Here is a 23,030-nt window from a genome sequence, read left to right as displayed (position 1 = left end):
TTATTCTCTCTTTGTCATAGTGTTCAACTGGTGGACTTTATAGCAACGTCTCTTTCAACAACCAAAGTCTATTCACACAACCTCGCCTGGCTCCACAGGACCAGGAGCTGCAGCCCAAGTCTTTCCCCAAGCCTATCTACTCCTACAGGTCAGACCTCACCTATTCAGCAAAGTATTTCATATTATAAACTTTAAACTACCTTCAAATAACAATTTGTTTCTGGTGTTTCTCTGCAGCTGTTTGATTGCCATGGCTTTAAAGAACAGCAAAACTGGCAGCCTTCCTGTCAGTGAGATCTATAGCTTTATGAAGGAGCACTTTCCCTATTTCAAGGTATGAATCTCTGTTATTATTGCAGAAAACTAAAGATAGAGTGACGATAAAGACTATGACTGAATACAAAAATACTCTTATTCCTGTAGACTGCACCTGATGGATGGAAGAACTCGGTCAGGCATAATCTGTCCTTAAACAAATGCTTTGAGAAAGTGGAGAACAAGACGAGCAGCTCCTCCCGTAAGGGCTGTCTGTGGGCGCTGAACCCTGCCAAGATTGACAAGATGGAGGAAGAGATGCAGAAGTGGAAACGCAAGGACCTCCCAGCCATCCGGCGCAGCATGGCTAACCCTGGTCAGACATTTTTGTCTTTTAAATGTACAAGGGTTACTGCCCCCCCAAATTCCAGAAGTAATTCTCGTTGTCTAATAATCTGTCTTTTTTCCCTTCAGATGAGTTGGACAAACTGATCACAGACCGCCCAGAGAACTGCAGACGTAAGGTGTTGGAGGCGGGCATGACTCGGCTGACCAGCTGTCCTACCGGTCTAACGCTGCCCCAGATGCAGCCTCAGCCTATAGTCACCCTGTCTCTGCCCTGTTTGCCCCTACACCAGCACCACCAGCTCCAGGCCCAGCTCCAAGCTCAGGCTCGCCTCGGCCCTATGTCCCCTGCCCCGGCCCAGACTCCCCCCCTCCACACAGTCCCTGACCTTACCCACAGTCCCCTGACCCAGCAGTCCAGCAAACCGCCAGAGGATTTCTACAGCGTGCACAATGACACACACACAGAGGTGGATGCTCTGGACCCTAGCATCATGGACTTTGCCCTTCAAGGTAAATCTTTTTTTTTTAAATTAAGTGTTTTTATTTGTTTGCTAGAAAATGAAAGTGTTTTAAGTACACTAACCTCTCCGTCTCTCTGCCAGGTAATCTGTGGGAAGAAATGAAGGACGACAGCTTTAACCTTGATGCTTTGGGAACCTTCAGTAACTCACCCCTCCGACTATCAGACTGTGACTTGGGAACAGTAAACCTCCCTCCTGTCTCCACTGGAGCGAACCTGCAGCTGTCAGACGTGCAAGTGACGGGCCTCTACACCTCCTACACCTCCCAGGACCCCCTGTCCTCTCAGTACATGGGCGCACCAAACAACAGCAAGCCCATTGCTCTGTTATAAACGTTTGAGTTTATTCAGCCACCTTTGGATATCTGTGGATGCCGACTGAAGAAGTCTGAGCGCAAAATCTAAATCCTTTGTGCTACTAAAAAACAACATCACACTAAACTGCTCATTAAAAACGGAAACAGCTGATAAATAAAGAAATGTATGAAAAAGTATGAAAGACTTTTAATATCTAGCTTTGCCAAGCAAAGACTCAAAGCCTGTATGAGCACAAAGACTCTATGTGGAGATGTACGTGTGAGTTAGCGTCCACCAGTTTTTTTCTACAGTCCACACATTGCATTTTAAAGCCCCTTCATTCTGTAACCTCTCGTTTCTTGTCTGTTGTATTGTGCTAGACATTGTTGCTGTGTTGTTTTATTTATATTTATAAAAGGCAGCTGGGGAAGGTGATGACTCTATCAATCTTTTGCTGTATATATTTGAATGTTTCAAATTGCTATTGCCACAGAAAAGCTTTCTTTTGCCTGGATTGACCCACTTCAGCCCAAAACTCTGATGAACGCCAACATGTTGAGTGATCCAGATTTTACACATTATTCTTTTTACACAGTGATTAACGTGTCTCCAAGTCAGATGTATATCATGCTCATTAATCACAATAAATGAAATGGGTAAATAAAAAGTTTCTTTTGCCAAAAATATCTCAATGACATTTATTAACAAACAGTCCTTAGTACTGTAAGAATACAAGACACAGGAAAGAGTTGTATACATTCAAATGAAATTTCATTGGCTGATACTTTGATCACAGGTGAGGCAGATTAAGCCATCCCTTAGAGGTCCACTTTCATGACATTATCTTTTTGAAAAACCTGAGAGTTAAGAATGACTACATTATTTCAATGATATTGAACTAAAACGAAAAAGAAGAGTTTGACACGGCATCACAATCTCTCCTATCATTCGTAACATTGTCTGAGCAAACAAAAACTGCAACATGTAAAAATAAACTCACTGAAAGTGACAAGTTAGTTCAATGTCAACAGTGAAATGACAAAACACAATTTATACTGGGTATGAGCAAAAGCTACATCTGCTTTTTTAAATTTTCATTGCAGCACATCAATACTTGTGGGAAACATTTGATATTTTTAGACAAAAGAATTTAAAAAAAGTTTTACCTGTCTCCAGAATTACTGTTTTTGTTATTTTTATTTGAAGCTACATTCAAATATGAAACCAAATTCTCCATTCAATACTAATAACTGAGCACGAAAACCCACACCTAAATATGAAGTGTCTCACTTCAAGACACTTGTATACCTCAGGACTCAGTAGGCTGGATAGAGCCTATAATGGCATGTCTAATACTGATACAGGATTATTTACAAGTGTGCCATTTAAATGTGTCACAGTCACAGTTTGTGAACCTGAATGAGCAGCTGAAATAACTGTTTACCTCACAAATGTGAAAGACAAATTCTCTGCCTGTCAGTCAGGACTGGACGGGTTATGCCATCCCTGCAGAGATGCCACCTAACAGTAATGTGTTCAACAGACATAGAACTGTAGTGTTTCAGTCATTTTGTACATGTGCATTATTGCAAAGAATTGCCCCAACTATAATCCAAAAAACATATATCATTTATTTTAGCTTTATATTTCAATCTCTTCATAGTACAATCATCTATAATCCATCTTTTGTTATAATAATGATATAACCTGATAGAGGCCCTCAGCTTAACTGGTGCTGGCGCTGTCCATTGTTGCAAGCAGGTGTGAGAGCTTAGCCCTCTGGGAGGGATTGATGATCTGGCTCATGTGGATGATGCAGTCCATTGCTACATCAGGGTTGGCCTGCACCAGGCTACAACACAAGAGGAAAATCAGAACTAAAACATAACTACTTAATATGCTTAAAAGCGTTACTTCAGTTGGTGAAATGAGGACGTAATCTGAGCTATGTGTTCTGCATGTGAAGAAAATACTATTTCAGCTGCTAGTCCTCTTGTATATTTAAAAGTCTCTTGTGGTAGCATAACACCAACATGAAACTATCCACATCAAATTACTTTTTTAACGTTACATTTTATTACAATTATGTTGTGACACCTTGATTTGAGGCATTAATAAGATAGTGGTTATTAAAATGACAAAACAATCGTGTTGTTATGTCTGCATACCTGCGGATGTGTTTTAAGGTGTTTTCTCTTTTCAGGTATTTGATGTTCTCTCTGATGGCTGATCGTGTTCCGTCCTCCTCAGACAAATGCTTCTCAAGCCACTCAACTACAGCTTTGCTGTTATCCCAGAGGTAGGCCTGTAAGGGCAGACAGAAGCACATATAAATTACTGCTGGTTCTAAAATGTATGTGCTCAAAATAAATTAATTAAAGAAAGCACAGGATTTATCTGTCACAAAAACTAACACATGACTCTTCAAGTTAATGTTACATAGCTATTCTACTTTTGAATAAGGTTTAAAAGTCAATGTTTGCATTATACTTAGTGCAGGCACTCACACAGTAGTCTCAGATTTTGTTGCTCACCTTGACTGTCCCCTCTGTTTCAACAAACCAGCGTCGCAGCATGGACTGCATGTGTCCGTCACTGAGGTCCTTGTTGGCCTGCAGAATCTCACACTTCACCACCTGCTCCAACAGGAGGCGACGCAGACGCCAGTAGAAAAAGGTTCGCACGTTCTTCCAATCCAAAATATCCTGCAGAGTATTACAGGGCACAATAGAATAAGTTAAGACGAGTTTAACTCACTCTAAACACAGGTGTGTTTTCTACATGCCATGTTCCACACATTTTCCTTGTGATATCAATCTCACTTACTGAAATGACACCCTTCTCCTGCATCCTGCCTGGGGTGTCGTGGAGGTCTACAAACTGCACTGCCACCTGGTGGTAGATGGGCAACAGGAACTCCTCCCTCGCTTTGAGTTTTGACTCCAACTCTTTGCTCTGTTTGTCAGTCAGCTGAGGGGAAGCTTGTGAAGACAGAAGACATGAATAAAAGTTCAGAAAATCAGCAACATATCAAAAGGAAAAATAAACGCAGGCGTTTATTCGAGTCAGAAAATAAAGAGCCTTTACCGAGCTGCTCAGCCAGACTAGAATAGACTGAATCTAGTCTTCTCATGGTCTTAAGCAGGTCCTTCCTCCGGAATTTGATCTCCACTGTGCCCTCAGCCTCCAGCACACCTCCTCTGGATGTACAAAACACAGCGGCAACAGTGAGGAAACAGAATAACTACACCTCACACACCTGTTGCTTAGGTTGGAATTTTACAAGGTGCCTGTACCTGCTCTCCCTGTCTGCATAAAGCTCCATACACAGTGGGTTGATGGTAGGATCGATCACTACCCATGATCCTCCTCTCAGTTCAGCATGAGGAGGAATGTACACCAGCACCGGCTGACGGAAACCACGCAGCGCGTCCACAATGTAGGCCCCAAACTTCAATATCTGGTCATACATATCTGAAAGGAAAATGGATAAAAACCCTCTTTAACTGAAGACCAGAAACCATTTAAAGAAATGCACTCTAGTGCTCATTTTTACCTTTCATTCCACCAGAAAAGCCCCTCCAGTTGGCAAACACCATGAGAGGGAGATGTTCATGGTTGAAGTCACAGATTGCCTGAGCTGTTTTAAACGCTGAGTCGGGAAACCACACCTGGCCAGCCTGTTGTAATACCTGAAATAAACACACAAATACATGAGAACTTGTGAATTTTTTTAATTTTGAATCATGACCATGTGGCAGGGTTCATTCACCTTAGATTCTGAATCCAGGTTTGCAGGATCTGCTGGGACTGTTAACTCGACTGTACGCGTTTCGACAGCGATGACACCGAGGGGAATTCCTCCTAACCTGTTTTCAGTCAGAGATTTAATCATTTCCATGTAAGGTTGGTATAAGTTTATATTTTGGGTGTGTATGTAGAGTGCAAACATATTTACCGTGCTCTGCCCACTACCACAGTCTGAGCCCATGATCCCATGATCTCCATAAAGGAGCCGTGGTCAAAAAAGCCACTCTGCCAGGCTCCTCTCACAGCTGATGACACAAACACAGACAAAAAGGGAAATTAACAAGGCTGAATATTGAACTACAACACTTTCAGAGTTAAAGTCCTGACACTCACTGGGGTGAGGTCTCCCAGCCAGCATCCAGCGAGGGTCATACGGTGCTTTTGTAGGAGTATACTCTATCTCCCTGTCTACCGGGTCTGTAGTTGCTAGAACCGGCACAGGGGAGTGTTTGTTCTGTAGGGGAAGAGAAGAAGAAACACAGAGTTCTGACAAGGTGTTCTGTAACTTTATAGAACTAAAATGTGAACTTTCACATATTCAGCCAAACCTTAGGCATATAGGAGAGCCACTGGAGGATAGTGAAGACACCCTCAAAGTCATCGGGCACAGTGCTGTGTGTCACTCCATTATTGTGCATGATCTGGATCCCTCCCAGCTGGTTGTTGGAAGTATAGACCTCCCTGCCTAAAACCTGGACAGAAAGACAGACAGCAATCATCAGGGAGGATTGTTTGTTGTTTAAGGCACACAACAAAGAGGAATGTGACCAGCAGAGGAGTCTGTTTTTAGGATGGCCTTATCATTCTTACATTTCCATCTGATTTTTGCTTCATTTCATTTCTTTATTGTTTATCTTTTGTTCCAAAACTTGACTCCAAACTATCTTATTGCCGAAAGCATTAACAGAATACATGATGAGGATAAAGAAATCAATAATAGTAAAGCCAGTTTTTTATTAAAAAAACGGCTTTATACACAATCAAATGCTGATCGATCAGCTGTGACATACTGTATGTTTTATTATATAATATACTGTACATTTATATATAATTTTACATAAAATTATAATATAAGTGGCTTCGATTAAAGCAACAAACCTTATTAAGAGCGCCTGATCCAGTCAGGATGATGTGAGAGTTTTCAACCTGAATCACTCTTTGTCCCAAACGCACCAGATAGGCTCCAATTCCAATCGCTCGACATGTGACCTACAGCAAAAAAAAAAAAGTGAGTTGGAGAAAAATGTCCCAGATTGACTCTGGTCCTCTGACTCAAAGAATTCAAATTCAAATTTTTCTCACCATACTAATTGTTATTATCTCATCATAGGCCTGAGATGATTCTCCAGCTATAGTACCAGAACCTCGCAGGTTCTCTACCCCAAGACCTTCGTCTTTCCCGATGATGTCAGTAATGATGTACCTGCACACGTGAGGAAGTTAGAATAAGAACAAATCTGTTAAACCATAGACACAAGCCAAGTGAGTTAAATGTTTTAATTAGCTGCATAGTTTAAACAAAGAAAAGAGGATTTATTGTACCTGGATTCTCCACCTTCCTCTACATGGTGACAGTGAACAGCGTTGGTGGAGCTGATGCATGTGTAGTCCTGCGGTGTCAGGTAAAGGTACTTGAAACCCTACACAGAGAAGGAATCCATGTATGATAAGATGTTAAAACCACACATATAATTGCATTACTCATTAAGCATATGTCATCCAAAAGTTACAATACAAATATCAGCAGAAGCACAATGCAGGGGTCACCTTGTAGGGGTCTTTGGGGTCATTCCAGGCCACCTGGAACATGTGTTTGATCTCTTCAGCGAGTCCAATGCGTGCTCCGCTGTTGGCTGCAATGTAAATGCGTGGTATTCCCTCGGCCCGAGCCAGTTCAGACGCCTTTAGGAACAACTCGTCCTCTTGAGGGCCAAATGAGCCAATCATGTGAGTGATATCATTACAGATGACGATGATATCTCTGCCCTCTGGGTACCCAGGGGTCTTCATCTTCATCCTGAAGGCAACCATTCCAACCTGGTGAGGAAGGGCTCAAGAGGTTTTAAAATAATATCAACACTGGAAAGCATGACCATAGATATTGGGAATAGGGTCCTACATCATTGTCTCCAGGCAGGCGGTTCATCTGCACGAGTCCACCTTGAGGGTCCAGAACCAGCTCAGTGCACATCAGCACATCTTTTGGATATTTGTCCCCTGGACCCCAATGCTTGAACAGTGCCTATTAAAAGATTTTCAAAGTTGAGTAAGATACCTTAAGAGAGAAAAAAATGTTTTCAGTGAGTCAGCAGTACCTGTCTGAACATTTCAGGAAAGTCATAGACATAGGTGGTCCCTAGAGTTTGAGCCTGGAAGCGCTTGGCCTGCAGCAGGTCTTTGGTCACATACGGAGTGTTGATCAGCATGCCGTGAAGAGGGCCCGGCTTGTCCCCATACGACTGGAACATGATCTGAAAAAAATGAGAAGCATTGAAACAGAGACTCCTTTAAATGTGAAGCTGAAACCTGAAAAAGAGTACACAGAATAAATCCTCTGCAAAATACAACTACTGTTCCCAAATCACAAAAAAAGTTCATAGTATGTTGTCCTCACCTGTCCTGAGCTCAGGTCAGTGACCTCCTTGTACAGGCTGATGTCCAAGTAATATCCAGACTCATTGGTGAGAAACAGGCGGATGGGAATGGCATTCCCGGTTGGCGTCAGACGGATGTTTATCTTCAGCTCAGCCTGCAGGACTCGAAGCTTCCAGAGACGGCTGCCGTATCGCATCACCATGGAGCGAACCGACTCCTCAATCTAAGAGTAAAATGACAACAAAGACACAAAGATGATAAAGGTAGAAGCCAAATGTTAATATAGGCTTAAGAAGTAAGGTGCAAACACTGACTTTAGAGGGGTTCATGATAACAGTGGGAACAAAGTTGAGGAAGATGTGGTTGCAGTCGGTGCGGACACTCGTGTTACTGAAGGCCACCTCCAACTCATCCATGGCCTCCAACAGAAGACGCTCGCCCTCATTTTGAAGGTATTCAAAGGAGGCTTCCTGGTTTTGTATAATAAGAGATTTAATCATCAACATAACAAGACTGTATTCACGGGGAAAAAAAGCAAATCAATAACATAAGAATCTGTTCATAATGCTCTTCCTACCTTAGTGATGAGATCTGAGTGGCGGATAATCGCTCGTATGAAGAAGCGGTAGTCTGTGACTTCAGCCCCTTCCTGCACACGAGCAGCACCAAGATAGAGGTGCATCTTGTGGTTGGCACAGGGGACAGCCGTCAGGCCAAAGTTCCTCATGCGGTTCAGCTCCAGCTGAAACGCTAAAGCTGGCTCCAGATTACGGTAGATACGATCCTCTTGGAACTGTGGAATAATACAGAATGGAGGGGTTGTCATCCTCCTCTGACAGCAGCTGGGATCTTTAGCAAATGTAAACTCAAATGATCTATAAAGTTAATTCTGCTAAGAGAAAAAAAAACGTACCCCATCTCTTGCTCTAAACGTGAAGAACTTGGGAAATTCTCTCTGTATAAATCAAAATAATAATCAGGAACCATGCAGGATGATGTTCAGAGGAAATGTGTTTATTGTCATAGCAGTAACATTGATAGCATTACTAAAAATAGTTAAAGCAGCTACAATACCTTGATGCACATACTAAATCCTGATTCAGTCTAAGCTGTACGTACTGACACACTGTGCTCTGTTACTCACAGCTTAAGATGAAAGAACCATTTGATAGGAGTTCAGAGAATATGGTTCATGTACGTGATGGAACGTAATGGAGGTTACATCGATCATTTAAGACAAACACAAATATATAAATACTGTGAACATTTGTTGTTTTTTTTATTTCTATACTTTTTATTAGCCACACATTTACTTTATTACTACGTTTTAATATTGACGATGGTGCCAATTTAAAAAACAGTTCCATCTTAATCATAAGCATATACACCAGCTTTGATCTGCTATAAATAAGAGTCAAACTTGAAGAGCCATTCATGACTTTTTAAGTACTTTAAATGTAGAACTGATTGACAGCTAGCCTCGTGAAAATTGTGAACCTTCTGAATTACCTTCTGTGCAATCAAAAATGTGATTCTCCTGATTCCATACTCAAACAGGACAGCTTTCTGTAAACACACACACACCATGTTACAATAAATGATGATCATAAAAAAGAACATATCTAATCATAAGAAGCCATGTGTTAAGTGTCTAGCTGACCTTTGATTGGGCGAAGGCAGTGAAGGCTGTGACCAAGGCATCGTCATCTTCAGTGTCTGCTGTTTTTATGGACACATTAATGATGTGGATGGGGTTCTCCCTTATATTCTGAAGGGGATGGCAGGGAAACTGTTGATGGAAACATCCTTTTTGTATTGACAAATCCTGGGACTCTTACACACCCGTAGTTCTCACCTTGAAGTTCTCCTCCTCATAGAGACTTGAACAGGACTCTGAGAACGGAGCGGTCTCCAAAAGTGGTTCTGCAAAGCTGGAGAGAACTTCATCAACATTCCTGAAGGAGGAAAAGAAAATCATTATCCTTTTCCGTGGATGAATTGATGAGAGAGGGAAAGAAAACATTTAGCCGAAGCGAACCTTTTAAAGTCGTCAAAACACTGAAAAGCCACCATGGCGCCCATACGCTGGCAGGGTGGCGAGAAAGCTCCCTCCAGGTAGAGCTCGCTGCTCTGCCTCCGCAACTGAAACTGGCATGATCCACTCATTGGCACCGGGACCCTGAAATGAGACAGATGGAGACAATAACAACAAGAGAAGACCACTCAAACTGAACAGCTACATGTAAAAATATTCCTACAGACAGCAATTACAGCAAGTCAGGATGTTTTCTATCTATTTAACACTACTTTACAAGATCTCACTGAGAGTTGAGGGTACAGGCTCCTCATTCCTCATTCAACAGAATCGCAGGCTTGAAGTTTTTAAGAGGACGGTGGAATTAAAAAAAGAGGTTCCTCTCAAAAAGCTCAGATTCACTTTTTCAAGAAGAAAGAAGCAGGAATATAAAACACGTGGAGAAACTTGGATAAAAAAAAAAGGTGAATTAAAGTGACTTGTTAGAGGAGTCCTTAAGCAAAAGTTTCTGGTTCACAGGACAGAAGAAGAAAAGCATCACAGTGCATTGGACATGCTTCGCGGAGAGGCATACACACGATATGGTGGTTGGGCTGGTTGGGAGGAGCTTTACTCTACCTGTTGAGAGTAGGGCTGCTCCCTCTGAAATAAGATGATTGACAGATGAATATCAGCAGTGGATGATCAGAATGCACCTCTACTTCGCAATGATTAGATAAAGCAAGAGGATGTGCACAAATCAAATAAATGTCCTTAAGCTTAATACATTCTCAGTTCAAAGTTAGCCATGACCAGCAGCAGCTCACCTCTTCTACCGCTGGGTACAGAAGAAGAGAAAGAGTCACTTTATTGTTATCCCTTTGGAGGAATATCAGTTATTTCACTCCGTTGCATAAAGTAACACATACACATGCATGCTATGACTCATGGAGTGTAACTTATTTATCAATGTAATATTTAATAATCTAGTGAGGGCTCAATAAGAATGATCAGTGAGGCATTTCTCTGCATAAACTTCTTCAATCTGGTTTGATGAGATCTTTCTTTATCAGTTGTAGCCCACTCTGTGATCAACACCAGTAAAAAGTCTGAATAGAGTGACATAAAAAAAAAAAGTATGTGCAACCTGTTGGGATGTGATGATGGCAGCATGAACTGGAAGTCCACAGCACACGTCCCATCCTGCAGCTGGTGATGCTGGATGCTATTGAGCTCATAGGCGATGTAAGCTCTGCGCACATACACCTGAAAGGTAAGGTAAAACAGGAAATCAAAAGTCATTAAGACACATGAATGCATCATGTAGAAACTCTATAGAGTAAATGAACTGACGTACCTCCAAAGCAGCCATGCAAACCACTTGATTTGAGTGATAGAAGAAATTGGGTAAAACGTCAAAAATGGAGGTTTCAGAGAGGATAAGTTTCTGTGCAAAAGAAAAAAAAGAATTAAAAAAAATATATTTAAACTCTAAAAAACAACAACAACAAATGATTATAAGGACTTTCTGCAAACATTGCTGACCTTCAAGTTTTCTGGACAAAACTGGTGGCCGTACATGTCGATGGCTGACAGGAAGATGGACTCCACCTGGTTGTGCCTCAGCTCATATGATGGTAAATGGGAAGCAATCAAGACCTAGGACGAATTGATATATATTATATCCAGGTTACTATGGAACAGAGAATATTTTCTTCCTGAGATACAGGAGGTCTTGGATGTTACCTGTCTGGCTCTTAATGCCACCTTTGAGTTCTCCATCTTGCTGAGCTGCGTGAGCTCATTCAGGATGGCCATCAGTTCATCAGCCAGTGTGGGATCCCGTCCACACAGTTGGTCCTAGACAGCACACAAAGAGGCTTTCACTAAAACATTAATGTCGGAGGATTGTTTCATTTATGCATGCTACTTTTTAAGATGAGTAAACGTCTTACTATGAGCATTGTGACGAGGAAGTTCTTCTTGAAAACCTGAGCATGAGAGAAGATGTACTCAAGCACAGGGCTCATGTCAGGTTTGTGCTGCTCTCTCAGGTTGATTACACACTTGTCATAATGTGCTGTTTGGGAAAACAAGAGTAAAACTTTGTTAGTTGAGCAAAAAAAAACTTTTTTTAAATTCTCAAGTCTCCATTTCTAGTCAAATGAATGAATGTCACCTTGCTGAAACTGCATCTCTACTTGCAGATATCGCTTCAGCAGATCAAGAACCACAGACTTCATATAACCACGAATTCCACTGCGATACCTGGACCGCACATATTTAAATATGTGTCAATTAAAGCTTCACTACAGTCTTTCTACATGTTGTGTATTTCTGCTGGACAATCTGCATGTGACTGACCTCTGTACCAGCTGAACGATACTCTGCGTGTTCATGAAGAACACCTCTCGGTCAGCCTTCCTCTGCAAGGTTGCTGCATGGCTGTCCAGGATATTTGCAATCTGGAGTAAACAAGATATCATCCTGTTATGACCACATTGATTATTTGCATTTAAAGAACTTAGAGAATATTGTGCATTTCTCACTCTTTGGCTGGGGAACTGGCAGAGGACAGAGGTGATGTTGCTGGCGTACTGAGCCATGACTTTACGGATATTTTTCTCCACACTGGGAGGAATGCGACTGGCCAAACTCGTCATGATCTCCTGGAGTTCTAAAAGTGGCAGCGAGGGGTCCCGTAAGGTCTTCATCAGAGTAGCCACCCACTGTTTCAGCTGCAGACAGGAGCACAAACATATAAGTAAAATTAATCTGACCATGCCTAAAAAGAATCTGTGGAGGCAGAACGAATGACGTGTAACGACCTTGGTGCTGAAGTAGGGCTCTTCGAGGCAGTAACCATCCATGACTTTGAACAAGTTTCCGAGCACGCTGTGGAACACCTGGTGAAGCTTCTCCCCAATAATGGGCAGAGGTTGCTGGGGTGGCAATATGGCAGTGTTGAGCTCTACCTGTACACAAACAGGGGAACGGATTCAATTATTATCTGGAACTTCTAAACAACCAAAACAGACTCAGAGTGATTTTTTTTTTCCAAGCACAGGTTAAAAATACAAATAAGCAAATACTTTTAGTGCAATGGTATAAAGAGTAAATCTGCACAACCATAGGGCTACATGTGCAAAAATGTTTATTTTACACTTTTTAGCCAAGAATATATTAATGTTATGAATTGGTACAAATTGTTAGACCCCATTTAGAAAATGTATGATTTGAATCCACTCACCCGATGTATGCTGCTGGGGTCATCCAGGTCTATTCGTGCCACCACACAGCCCGGCTGCAGAACTGCTCCTGGTCTCTTCACAAAGTGGATACATCCAGACTGATGCACAGTCAGCGTCATCACCATCTTCATCACCTGACAACACAGAACAAACAGCCAGTTACAAAAAAAAAAGCGATGGCATGCTTCAAGAAATCAGTTGTGTCCGCATTTAAATTTACCTCAATCTCTGCGTACGTCTCCCCTCCAAAAATGTGACCGCCATCCTCGACCATATACTGCAGCAGTTTGCCAGCAGAGGGCGACCTCAGCACTGTGGGGTCCTTCTCCTTCTCAAATACACAAGTTTTGTTGCCAACAGTGATGCGGTAGCTGTGGGGATAAAATCAATAAAATGAAAACAAATAAAACAAACAAAAGACAAATCCAGATTGACACCATGAAGAGCACTTACCTGTCTACTTCCTCCTTCATGTAGGTGGTGTGGCTGCTGCCGTCATAGGACAGCAGGAGTCCTCCGTCACTCAACCTGTGGACATCTATCTCTATGTTGGAGCCATTCATTATGATGACATAGGTGGTTGGAGATTGGCGAGCCACCTGCATGCAGCAGAAATGACAATTTGTCTGTCTTAGAAACAGCAAGATAATTACATAAATAAGGTGAATATGACGGAAATAAAGCAGATACCCTGAGGCAGAACTTGACTCCCTCATATATTAACTCCACACTGACAGAGTTGAGGAGACTGGCTGCTGGCAGCACTTGGCCTCTGTGGATGCAGCATAAAATGATTACGAATATATTTATGACCGGTAAGAATTGTAGAGGGACAATCATAAGAGGGACATTGTCCACTGACCTTTCCAGTGAATGTAGGTAGTCAGACATGCTTTTTCTGAAGCTGGCATCAGCAACATGCAAAGCCCCACAAACGATCCCCAGCATCGTATCTGGTCTCTCCGCCTAAAGAAGAACATTTGATTCATGTCAAGACGTTTAGAAAGTAAACACTGATTCAGTGGCAGTACATTCATCTAAAGGATAAATGCATTTAGTCTCCTACCTGCACTTTCTCTGATATAAGGTGATCGAGCCAGCCGGTGTCGATGTCATTGTTTCTGAAGCTTTCTGTCTCCAGCAGCTTAATCAGGTATTCTACTGTGGTCCTGAAGTCACCTCTAATGGACAGCTCCTTCATTGCCACCACCATGTTCCTGAAGCATGTGACAAAAATGACAACTATTACACTCATGCATCCTACAACATTTGGATCTTTAAATTCTTGAACTAAATTTGCTGTTAAGAAATTGCTTTTGTTGCAAAACCATATTGTCTTCAAAAATGTCATTATATATTATTATGGTTATAGTATTTCTCCATCTGTTTAATACATCATGTGCAGCTCATTGATTAGGCTAAAACTTTTGATGCTGGTGTTGCTGAGTCTACACCTCTAGGCAGATGTCTCAGCATTATCAGTACAAAAAACTCAGGCTTACGAAATAGCCTCTTCACGGTTCTCGCCCCAGGAGAAACAGTGTCCAAATTGGGAATCTGCAAATTCGTGCAGGCCACCAGTTGCCCCCACGCTGAAATAACCCCAGACATTTTTACTGCTGCGGAAGTTCAGCTCCTGCACAGTGCCAGAGCTGGGCTTGAACCCCTGTGAGGGAGGACAATAAGTCAGTGGTGTAAATGAATGAGAATGTAAGAAAAGGGCGTGGTTTTAAAGTGAGCATTACCTCATCAGGGTTCTCACTGGTGATCCGAGCAGCTATAACGTGTCCTCTTGGATTTGGTATGCAGTCTGGATTTTCAAAGTTAATGAAGGTGTCACCCCATGGAGCTTCTCCATAAAGCAAGCGGATGTCTTTGATTCTATACAGAGGGATGCCCATCGCAATCTATCAGAGATGAAACATTGTGTTAAACTGGATTGATTTAAATTCTGGCTACACTTTTAAAATGACAAAATGTGTTCCTAAGTTCTAGTTATTTCTCTGAATGTCCTCTGACAGAAGGTACCTGAAGCTGGGCAGCTGGCAGGTTAACATCTCCGATCATCTCCGTGCAGGGATGCTCCACCTGCAGGCGAGGATTCAGTTCCAGGAAATGGAAACTTCCGTCCTCAGAGAAAAGATATTCCACAGTGCCTGCACTCACGTAGCCCACCATCTTGGCCAGTCGCACTGCAAACTGAGCCACAAAGGAGGCAAAACGTCAAGTCTTATGAGAGAAATAAATATATAAAATGTAAATACACAGGAAGTTAATTTAATTTAATAAATATTAATTATTGAGCTGTGGAAAAGGGGTAGGATTAAATAAGTTTTATACTTCTTCCTACTCCTTTTCAGGCATATCAACTGAATATATGTAATTTGCTTTTTCTTTTTTTGTGAAATAATTTGACCATTGTTTTTTGTTTATTGTATTTTCGTGCTTTTCATTTTGTTTTGTATTTTTGATATGTCTGAAATAAATTTAATTAATCAATCAATCAATCAATCAATCAAACAGTGTTATTAAGGGTGGAAAAATAAATACATGCAGTTAAATGAACTGACCCGTTCCATTTGCTCGAATGTTGAGGGAGCAGCTATGGTGGCAGGAGCTTCTTCGATGATCTTCTGGTGTCTCCTCTGGATGGAGCAGTCCCGTCCAAACAGAGAGATGGCGTTTCCATACTCGTCAGCCAAAATCTGTACCTCAAGGTGTCTCGCATGCTGAGCCAGCTGCATGACGAAGATAGGCGAGCCAGGTACCTCCGCCTGAACCTGTAATCAGAAAAGGAAAATAAACTGAAACATGTAAATAACCAAAATCACGCAATGGATAAGCAGCAGGCTCTAAATTTTAGAGCCTAAAATAATAATAATAATAATAACCTGTCTAAAGGAACTTGTAAAATCCTCAGAGCTTTCAACTTTCCGGATTCCCTTTCCACCTCCACCCTCTGAGGCCTTGATTACAACCGGATAACCAATCCTCTCAGCCCCCTGCAAACAATAATCATGTCAAATGTTATGTTTAACAAAAATACCTGCTTGAAGGAAATCCGAAGAGCTTACATGTGAATATTAAAGACTTTGCTAAATATGCTTACCGCCAGCCCGTCATCTACATCCTGCACACAGCCTCTTATGTAGACCTCCGGAGGAACACTGATAACATTTCCCTGTTTTTGGTCCTCCTCTGCCCAGTCCACTCTCAGACCTGGAGCAACAAGACACACAAGAATACAACATAAAAACATTAGGAGGTGCACGAATATAAAGCGGAAAATAACGCCATCATAGAGTTAACAGCATCCTTTGGGCCAGATCCAGTAGAAACGGATTGCACCCGCTAAAAGCATCATGAATTTCGCAGAAATATCACATGCAATCTACCCTGTTTTAGCACCCTATCCATAAAAGAATGTGCAAGAACGATATGGTGTCTTATAGTGGAGCTGTCTCGCCCACATAAAGGTGATGAGCTACGAGGGAGGGGGGAACCTTTGTCAGGGTTTATTTTGATGCCAGTCAGTGTTGAGTAGCCCAAGACTTATTAATTCAAGCCCTGATTCTATCAATAATAAGAACGTAATATCTACAGACTTTAACAGGTCATTTATTTGAATGTCCAACAGAAGAGGAATTGTTTTCCTGATCACTGAAACGTTTGTGTGACATTTCTTAAAAATATTAATCACAGTTACCACCAGCTGTGTGCAATTTTTGAATATTTGTTATTTACATAGATGCAAACAAGACAGGGGCACCCAGGACGCCATCTGCTTAGCAGTTTGCAAGTATTTCAGCCTTTACGTGTGCTTTGTGGATTCCACGCTATCTTTTTTTCTCATTTGCAGAAAAGTTTAGCACCAGCAAAAGCAGTGCAATCCTTATGTGGATCTGGCCCTTTGTGAATTGAAACTGTGTGGGCGTTAAAGCATCACCTGATCCGCTCCACGGTAGTGTGGGAATGTCAGCACTCTGAGCCACAATAGAAGAAGCCACCTTATCCCCGAGAGCCCACATGGCCTTACTGGACGGCCCTGAGACAAATGTAGACAGGGTGACAAAGAGATCTGACACAGGTCCATATAATGAAAAGATAACATGTAAATATTTTGAAGTTTTAAACTGGAGTTTACCTAAAAAGGATATTCCTGCTTTGTTTAGCAGCTCGGGCAGTTTGGGGTTTTCTGAGGCATGACCCCAACCAGCCCACACGGCCTGTAATTAGTGATAAACACAGACATGTTATCATTGATCACTGGAAAACATGGTCAAAGAGCAAAAGGTTTAGCCTAGACCAGAGGGCAGAAAAACACTTCAATGAAGACAAATACTGGAGAGCACCTGCACTGGGATTCTTTTTGCAATGTCCACTATCAGCTCTACGTTGGCGTAGTTGTTATTGTTTGGCCCACCGGGTACTGGCACATAGTGGTCCGCCATTTTTATATATTCTATATAAACGAGAAAAGAGCAAGTGGTTGTTAATAATGATCAAGGAAGAACTTTCTAAACAAATAACTGACTGTGTCTCACTCTCGCCCAGATAACCACATCATGATAACTACAGGGTAATTAAAAAATGATAAGAATCCAGAATTACAGCGACCTGCATTAGCTTTCAAGTCTTCAGGGGTCACCATCACCACAAAACGGATGGTCCTCTCATTGCGAAACATTTCGTAGGACCAGCGACGGATAGAGCGCATGCACTTGACTGCAGCTATACCGTTGTTAGCTATCAGCACCTGAAACACAAACACAAACCATGTGTAGACAAGACAAAAAAAAATGCTGCATGTCCATTAGGAGTAAGAACAAGATTCCCGAAAGAAGAAAGGACTTTGAATCTTACTTTTTCAATGACACGGTTGCCACCAAATCTGGTGACAAACTCAGCAGGAGAGGCCACAGTGAAGTCCCTCTGTAGATCCATCTTTCTCTGCTCACGTCCTTTTTTCACCAAGTGGAGACCAGACATGCTAGGCCTGCAGTGAAAAGCCCCATTGTTAGTTTGCTTGAACAATAGCACAGCAACATAACAAATGCAGTTACCTGGGTGTGCTCTCTTTTATAAATTAAAAATCCAGGAAACTGCAGGGCGCATATCATCCTCCAAACAGTCAGACGTGAGCAGGCAAACACCTGCAGTGCTGCTCTACATACAGTTAGAGGGTGAGCTACAACAAGAGAACACCGGCAGTGCAAATCAAAACCAAAGTCAAAGTTCAGTCTCTCCTCAACATAGACAGACTGTGGACCAGCCCATTTATTTCTGACCTTATCTTCAGAATAACTCTGCTGAAGTGAGCACTATAAAGAAGTGACTGTCTTGTCAGCACAATGCTCAGAAAAGGCATCAGGTGTTCCAAAAGTGACATGTTCAATAATACAAACCTATTCAATAATATAATCATGCATCAAAAGGGATAGCTTCACTGATAACAGGCATGAAGTTATAAAAAACAAGAGCTAACATAACAGTTATTGAATCTAATTTTTAGCTTTAAGCCTCCGTGTTACTGTAAGAGAAAATGTTGTAGGTTGTTTCCATCACTGATCACACTTGTATATAAAGTTTAATGAGGTCAACTAGTCTTCCCTGATACTAAAAATCATGTATGCATGGTACGTTTACTTTGACAGTCTAAATTCGATCTCATAAAGCAGCAGGTTTCCAAATCACTCACGGTGTCTATTTTTATAACACAGAAGTGGATAATGTAAGTTTCTGTGATATTATTAAGTTTCAAGCTGAACTTTGCATTTATCATTTTAATAACAGTATTACAGCACAGACATATACATATGAAAACTGGGTTAACATGATAACAGCTGAAGCAATGGTTTCCATGTTTTGAAACTGTATGTGCCATGGCTATCAGCCGGCTCAAACCTTTATTCATTTCAAAGTCTCGTCTCAATTGCGCCACAAAACCCTTCACAGTATTTCAGTCCCATGTTAAGATATGACTGAGTACTACCTTTGCTATATTGTGAAGCTGGAGAGCAATTCTGTCCGAGCAGATGTGAACTTTAAACTTAACTCCTGTATTGGACTGTTTGCTCAGGAAATACAGATTGCACTCTGTCATTGAGAGCTCTTCTGATAACCAGCCCGGTGTCATGCATGCTCCACCTTCTGATCTTTTGCCAGGATGTAAGGTATGACGGGGCAGGGTTTAATATAACTATCACACATACCTTACTGCACAAACAAGGAGCATCTATTCATAAACATGATTGAGGGTCTGTGAGGAGTACAGCTTGTGCCTAAAACATGGAAGCTAATTAATCTGCTGCTTCAAAAGGACATCGTAGTTCGTGTCTGGAGGGTACAAATGTTTTTTATTTCCTCAAACGTTCATGAGCCAAGACACGCTCTGTTCAGTTACATAACAGCTAAGTATGGCCACAAGAGCGATCCTTCCTGTTCACACACATATCTGCAGAAGTTGCAACGGTATATTTTCTCCCACTGTACAAAGTAATCATTCCGTTCTGTTTTTATTCTTTTCTGCAGTCCACACATGAAGCCTGTGATAAATGTCCACACAACAAACATTGGAGCAAAAGTATCATATTACAACAAAGGATATCAAGCTTTTGTTGGCATTTACCTTCTGAGATATGGGAACAAGCCGTTACCCTCCATTATACAGACAACTTTACTTTTCTTAAGTTCCCTAGAAGTGATATGAAATCTTGAAATCTGACACCAAAACAAAAAGTTCTCTACAAAAATGCTTCCTCTCAGGCGCTCCCCCTCAAATCTCCCCTCCCACATGTAGCACAAAATAATCTACAGAGCCCGTGTGACAGATCACAGGCTGCTCGCTACAAATAAAAACAGAGGCAAGGCCAGCACCAGAACAAAGTGTTCATTCTACTTCATGTATCAACGAAAGCAACCTCGTATGCAGGCGAAATATGTTGCCAAAGTTGTAAGAAAGGAAAAACTGAATTCACAAACAAACAAATGAATAGGACTTCCATGAAAACGTACAAAACTGCAGCTACATTTCCTGCAATATTCGAACTCTGAAGTGCAGGAAGAAGCTTGGAAAGTTTGGAATTAGAAGAGGAAAAACCCCTTACCTTTCTCCTCTTCATCATGCTTCCTGCTAACACACTCAGCTTTGTGCACTTCGATAGGTCAATCCAACAAAAGCATGTCAAGCATGACGTGTAGCTGTGTGCACTAAACAAAACCTCTGACCCATGATCATATCATGTACCATCACTGTGTTAAAAAAAAAAAAAAACTCTCTCCTCTCTGCAGACTACTAAAAAACGTTACAAATAAAGATAGTTTGAAGATTTAAAAACGGTTTTGTGTTGGCTGTGTTGTGACCGAGAGTCACACCACCACCACCAGTTTTCAAAGTCCCTTGGTTCAGACTCTTGTTCCAATAATAGAGTCGGACTGTTCGGCATGCAAAAATAACACAGGTCAGCTCGATGCAGTCAGGTGATAACGCACAGCGAACGGGAACATAACAGCACATCGACAACATTTACAGAAATGGACAGTTCATACGAGTCACTCAGACTAAAGGTTTAGTTTGGGTGAAATGCCTCAATGTTTATGTCACATGTCAGAGTTACGAGTCACGTGCTGGAGTGATTAAACACGCAGACAAGAGACGGTTTGTTTTTTATAACTGAATTTTTTTTTAAAAAGGTCTTACTTGATGCCTGAGGAGCTGGATTGCAGCGCTGCTATTGACGCCTGCTGGGATGAAGCTCTGGGCTTGGAGGAAGGTGGCTGAGATGAGCCGCTTGGAGGTTTTGTGACCAGAGGTTCGTCGTCTGAAGAGTTGTCCTCTGATGCTCCCAGAATGAACTTCAGGCGGTCCCTCGCCTCAGGCCCCGAGCCGAGCATCGGCCTGGTGGCTTTGGAAGGTTTCTGTGAGGTCTTCTGCAGGGATGGCTCTCCTGAATTTACCTCAGAGGTCGCCTGCACAGCCTCACAGCCTCTTGTTTTGACTTGAAGAGCCACAGAGGCCCTGTCAGCCTGCACACTGTTATCCTCATTGTGTTTTGAGCTTTTGGGAGCTGCTGCCAGGGAATTTGCACCTGGATGAGGGGATTGTTTAGCAGGAACATCCTCCTCGTCTGCAGGAGAAGGTTCTTCTCCTTTCACGGGCATTGCTTCTGTCTGGATATTAATCCTCCACAGAATTAACAATATCCACAGGATCAACCCCAAAAGTGCAAACGGGAGCATTCACTGGCATCCTCCTGAGACTGCAACAAGAACAAAGTGAACTTTACAGTTATTATTAGTGATGACAGTCACATCTATACAAGACTACATATCTCTTTCACTATCCTGATAAATAACCAAAAAGTCAGAAGAATGGACAGTTGATTGAAGCGAATGTACACAATATTATTATCCCACGTTACATCTCAGTGACAACATACTTTGTCCGTCATAGAACATGACAGTGGGGTTTTCTCAACTGGAGAATGTCTCATTCATTTATACATATTTTCCTCAAACTTATCAAATTACACATCAAATATTTCTGTATCAAAACATATTCATGAGAATATTCTGTGTTTGAAAAACATAAAATATCATTTTGTTACCAAATATCTGCCACAAAAATCCAGCATGTAAGATCAAAGACTTTGGCGTCACAGTCACAACAGTATGGAGATATTTCCGTTCAACTGATCAAAGGTCAGGTGCCCTCTAAAGAGAGGAGCATGCTGGGAAATTTGATATAAGATCTGGCGGACTGGTGGCCAAGAGAAAAGAGATAGGTTTCATTCCATACCGATACAATTCTGATACAACAACGCTATAACTACAAATTCTTAACTTTTAAGTTAAGGGAAAAAAAAGAAAATCATTTAAATGTTCTAATCCTCTCAACTGCACGCCCTTCAAATCAATACAAGAAGATGTTAATGCAGTTTACGATGCCAGCAGGCCTGTTGAGCTACATGTCCAGTGAACAGCCAGTCTGTGACAGCTGACGTGAATGCCAAGTGTGGCTGCTTCATATGGGGTAAAGGTCAGCATGGAGAGAATGAAGGGTGAGGAGGAGGGTGAGGAGGAGGAGGAGGAGGAGGTACAAACATCCAAACAAACAGCATGGGGGGGGGGGGGGAGGGGCATCTGAGGACATCAAATAAGGAAAGAAAAATATAGAATATAATGATATGTAATTCAAATTTTAATAAATGGATACTTCATTCAGTCAAAGTTTCACTTTGTCATAAAACACCAGAACAGAGACAACGACACATTTGTCACTTGGAGCTGGTTTTGACTTTGACACAGACCAACAAATGATGTGCAATCATTTTTCAGATGAAGCACATTTATTTAAAAACACGTAAAATCCAGATCGTTTCCAGATCGTCCAGCCTATTTCCATAGTTTATACTGGCAGTCAATCAAGTGAATAATAAAAAGTGTGGTTAAAAAAATGTGTGTTTTCTTTAGCTTCGACTGAAGTAAAAACGTGGCTCACTGTAACCTCACTACACACATTACGCTGTTATTCTCTCATCAGGAAATACTCACCCAAGTTTAAGCAACGCAGGATGTTGAAGAAAGTCTGTCAAAACACTTCAATCTGTAGCATTTCCCAACAACAGGGAAATATGCCTGACTTGTGAAAACCTTTTGTGTCAGCAGGATAAATGGTGTGTTTCAAGGTGAAAGTGAATGTACACTCACCACCACAGGTAACGGACATCACTGCTCAGTCGTTGTTGTTGTAGCTGCAGTTCAAACCAGGCTAGCGAGCTAGCTGACAGCAAACTACTGACTGTTTATCATCACTAAAAACAAAGTTATTTTGAATTAAACTCCATTTTTTACAGTCTTTTATCTCCTTGGACACCTTAATTTCGGCCCAAAATTAAAGATTTATGGCTTAAAATGTTCATGACAGCAGCAGCAGCAGCAA

At 41.7% G+C, this 23,030-nt stretch overlaps 2 protein-coding genes across 3 annotated transcripts in view; one reads left to right on the top strand and one right to left on the bottom strand.

The window, feature by feature from the left end:
• foxn4 (forkhead box N4) overlaps nt 1-2,106 on the top strand; it is a 7,185-nt gene extending 5,079 nt beyond the window's left edge. The window contains exons 6-10 of the mRNA XM_061038106.1: nt 21-148; nt 238-334; nt 424-631; nt 730-1,113; nt 1,206-2,106. Coding sequence (XP_060894089.1) covers nt 21-148; nt 238-334; nt 424-631; nt 730-1,113; nt 1,206-1,456 — 1,068 coding nt within the window. The 3' untranslated portion in view covers nt 1,457-2,106. The remainder of the gene's footprint in view (nt 1-20; nt 149-237; nt 335-423; nt 632-729; nt 1,114-1,205) is intronic.
• acacb (acetyl-CoA carboxylase beta) lies at nt 2,105-23,030 on the bottom strand. 2 transcript variants are annotated; one of them, XM_061038104.1, is made up of 54 exons: nt 22,799-23,030; nt 20,790-21,348; nt 17,954-18,086; nt 17,708-17,846; nt 17,443-17,552; nt 17,235-17,316; nt 17,037-17,135; nt 16,200-16,309; nt 15,982-16,092; nt 15,661-15,870; nt 15,119-15,289; nt 14,836-14,997; nt 14,593-14,756; nt 14,157-14,307; nt 13,953-14,056; nt 13,781-13,862; nt 13,544-13,689; nt 13,311-13,461; nt 13,090-13,224; nt 12,668-12,814; nt 12,389-12,577; nt 12,204-12,304; nt 12,019-12,107; nt 11,795-11,919; nt 11,586-11,699; nt 11,385-11,498; nt 11,197-11,286; nt 10,987-11,105; nt 10,479-10,502; nt 9,864-10,004; nt 9,681-9,780; nt 9,486-9,593; nt 9,335-9,391; nt 8,739-8,780; nt 8,403-8,618; nt 8,140-8,295; nt 7,845-8,048; nt 7,546-7,701; nt 7,350-7,472; nt 6,998-7,267; nt 6,773-6,870; nt 6,533-6,653; nt 6,329-6,439; nt 5,779-5,922; nt 5,564-5,684; nt 5,379-5,475; nt 5,193-5,289; nt 4,977-5,112; nt 4,717-4,894; nt 4,508-4,620; nt 4,247-4,401; nt 3,955-4,125; nt 3,589-3,725; nt 2,105-3,272 (listed from the first exon to the last, which is right to left on the bottom strand). In XM_061038104.1, the coding sequence occupies exons 2-54, from the start codon at nt 21,326-21,328 to the stop codon at nt 3,146-3,148; spliced, it is 7,290 nt and encodes a 2,429-aa protein (XP_060894087.1). In that variant the 5' UTR covers nt 21,329-21,348; nt 22,799-23,030; the 3' UTR covers nt 2,105-3,145. The 2 variants fall into 2 exon arrangements, with proteins under 2 accessions (XP_060894087.1, XP_060894088.1); XM_061038105.1 differs by lacking the exon at nt 10,479-10,502.

Source organism: Labrus mixtus, chromosome 5, assembly GCF_963584025.1.
Source record: "Labrus mixtus chromosome 5, fLabMix1.1, whole genome shotgun sequence".
Taxonomy (NCBI): domain Eukaryota; kingdom Metazoa; phylum Chordata; class Actinopteri; order Labriformes; family Labridae; genus Labrus; species Labrus mixtus.
This window is presented reverse-complemented; position numbering and strand designations above follow the sequence as displayed.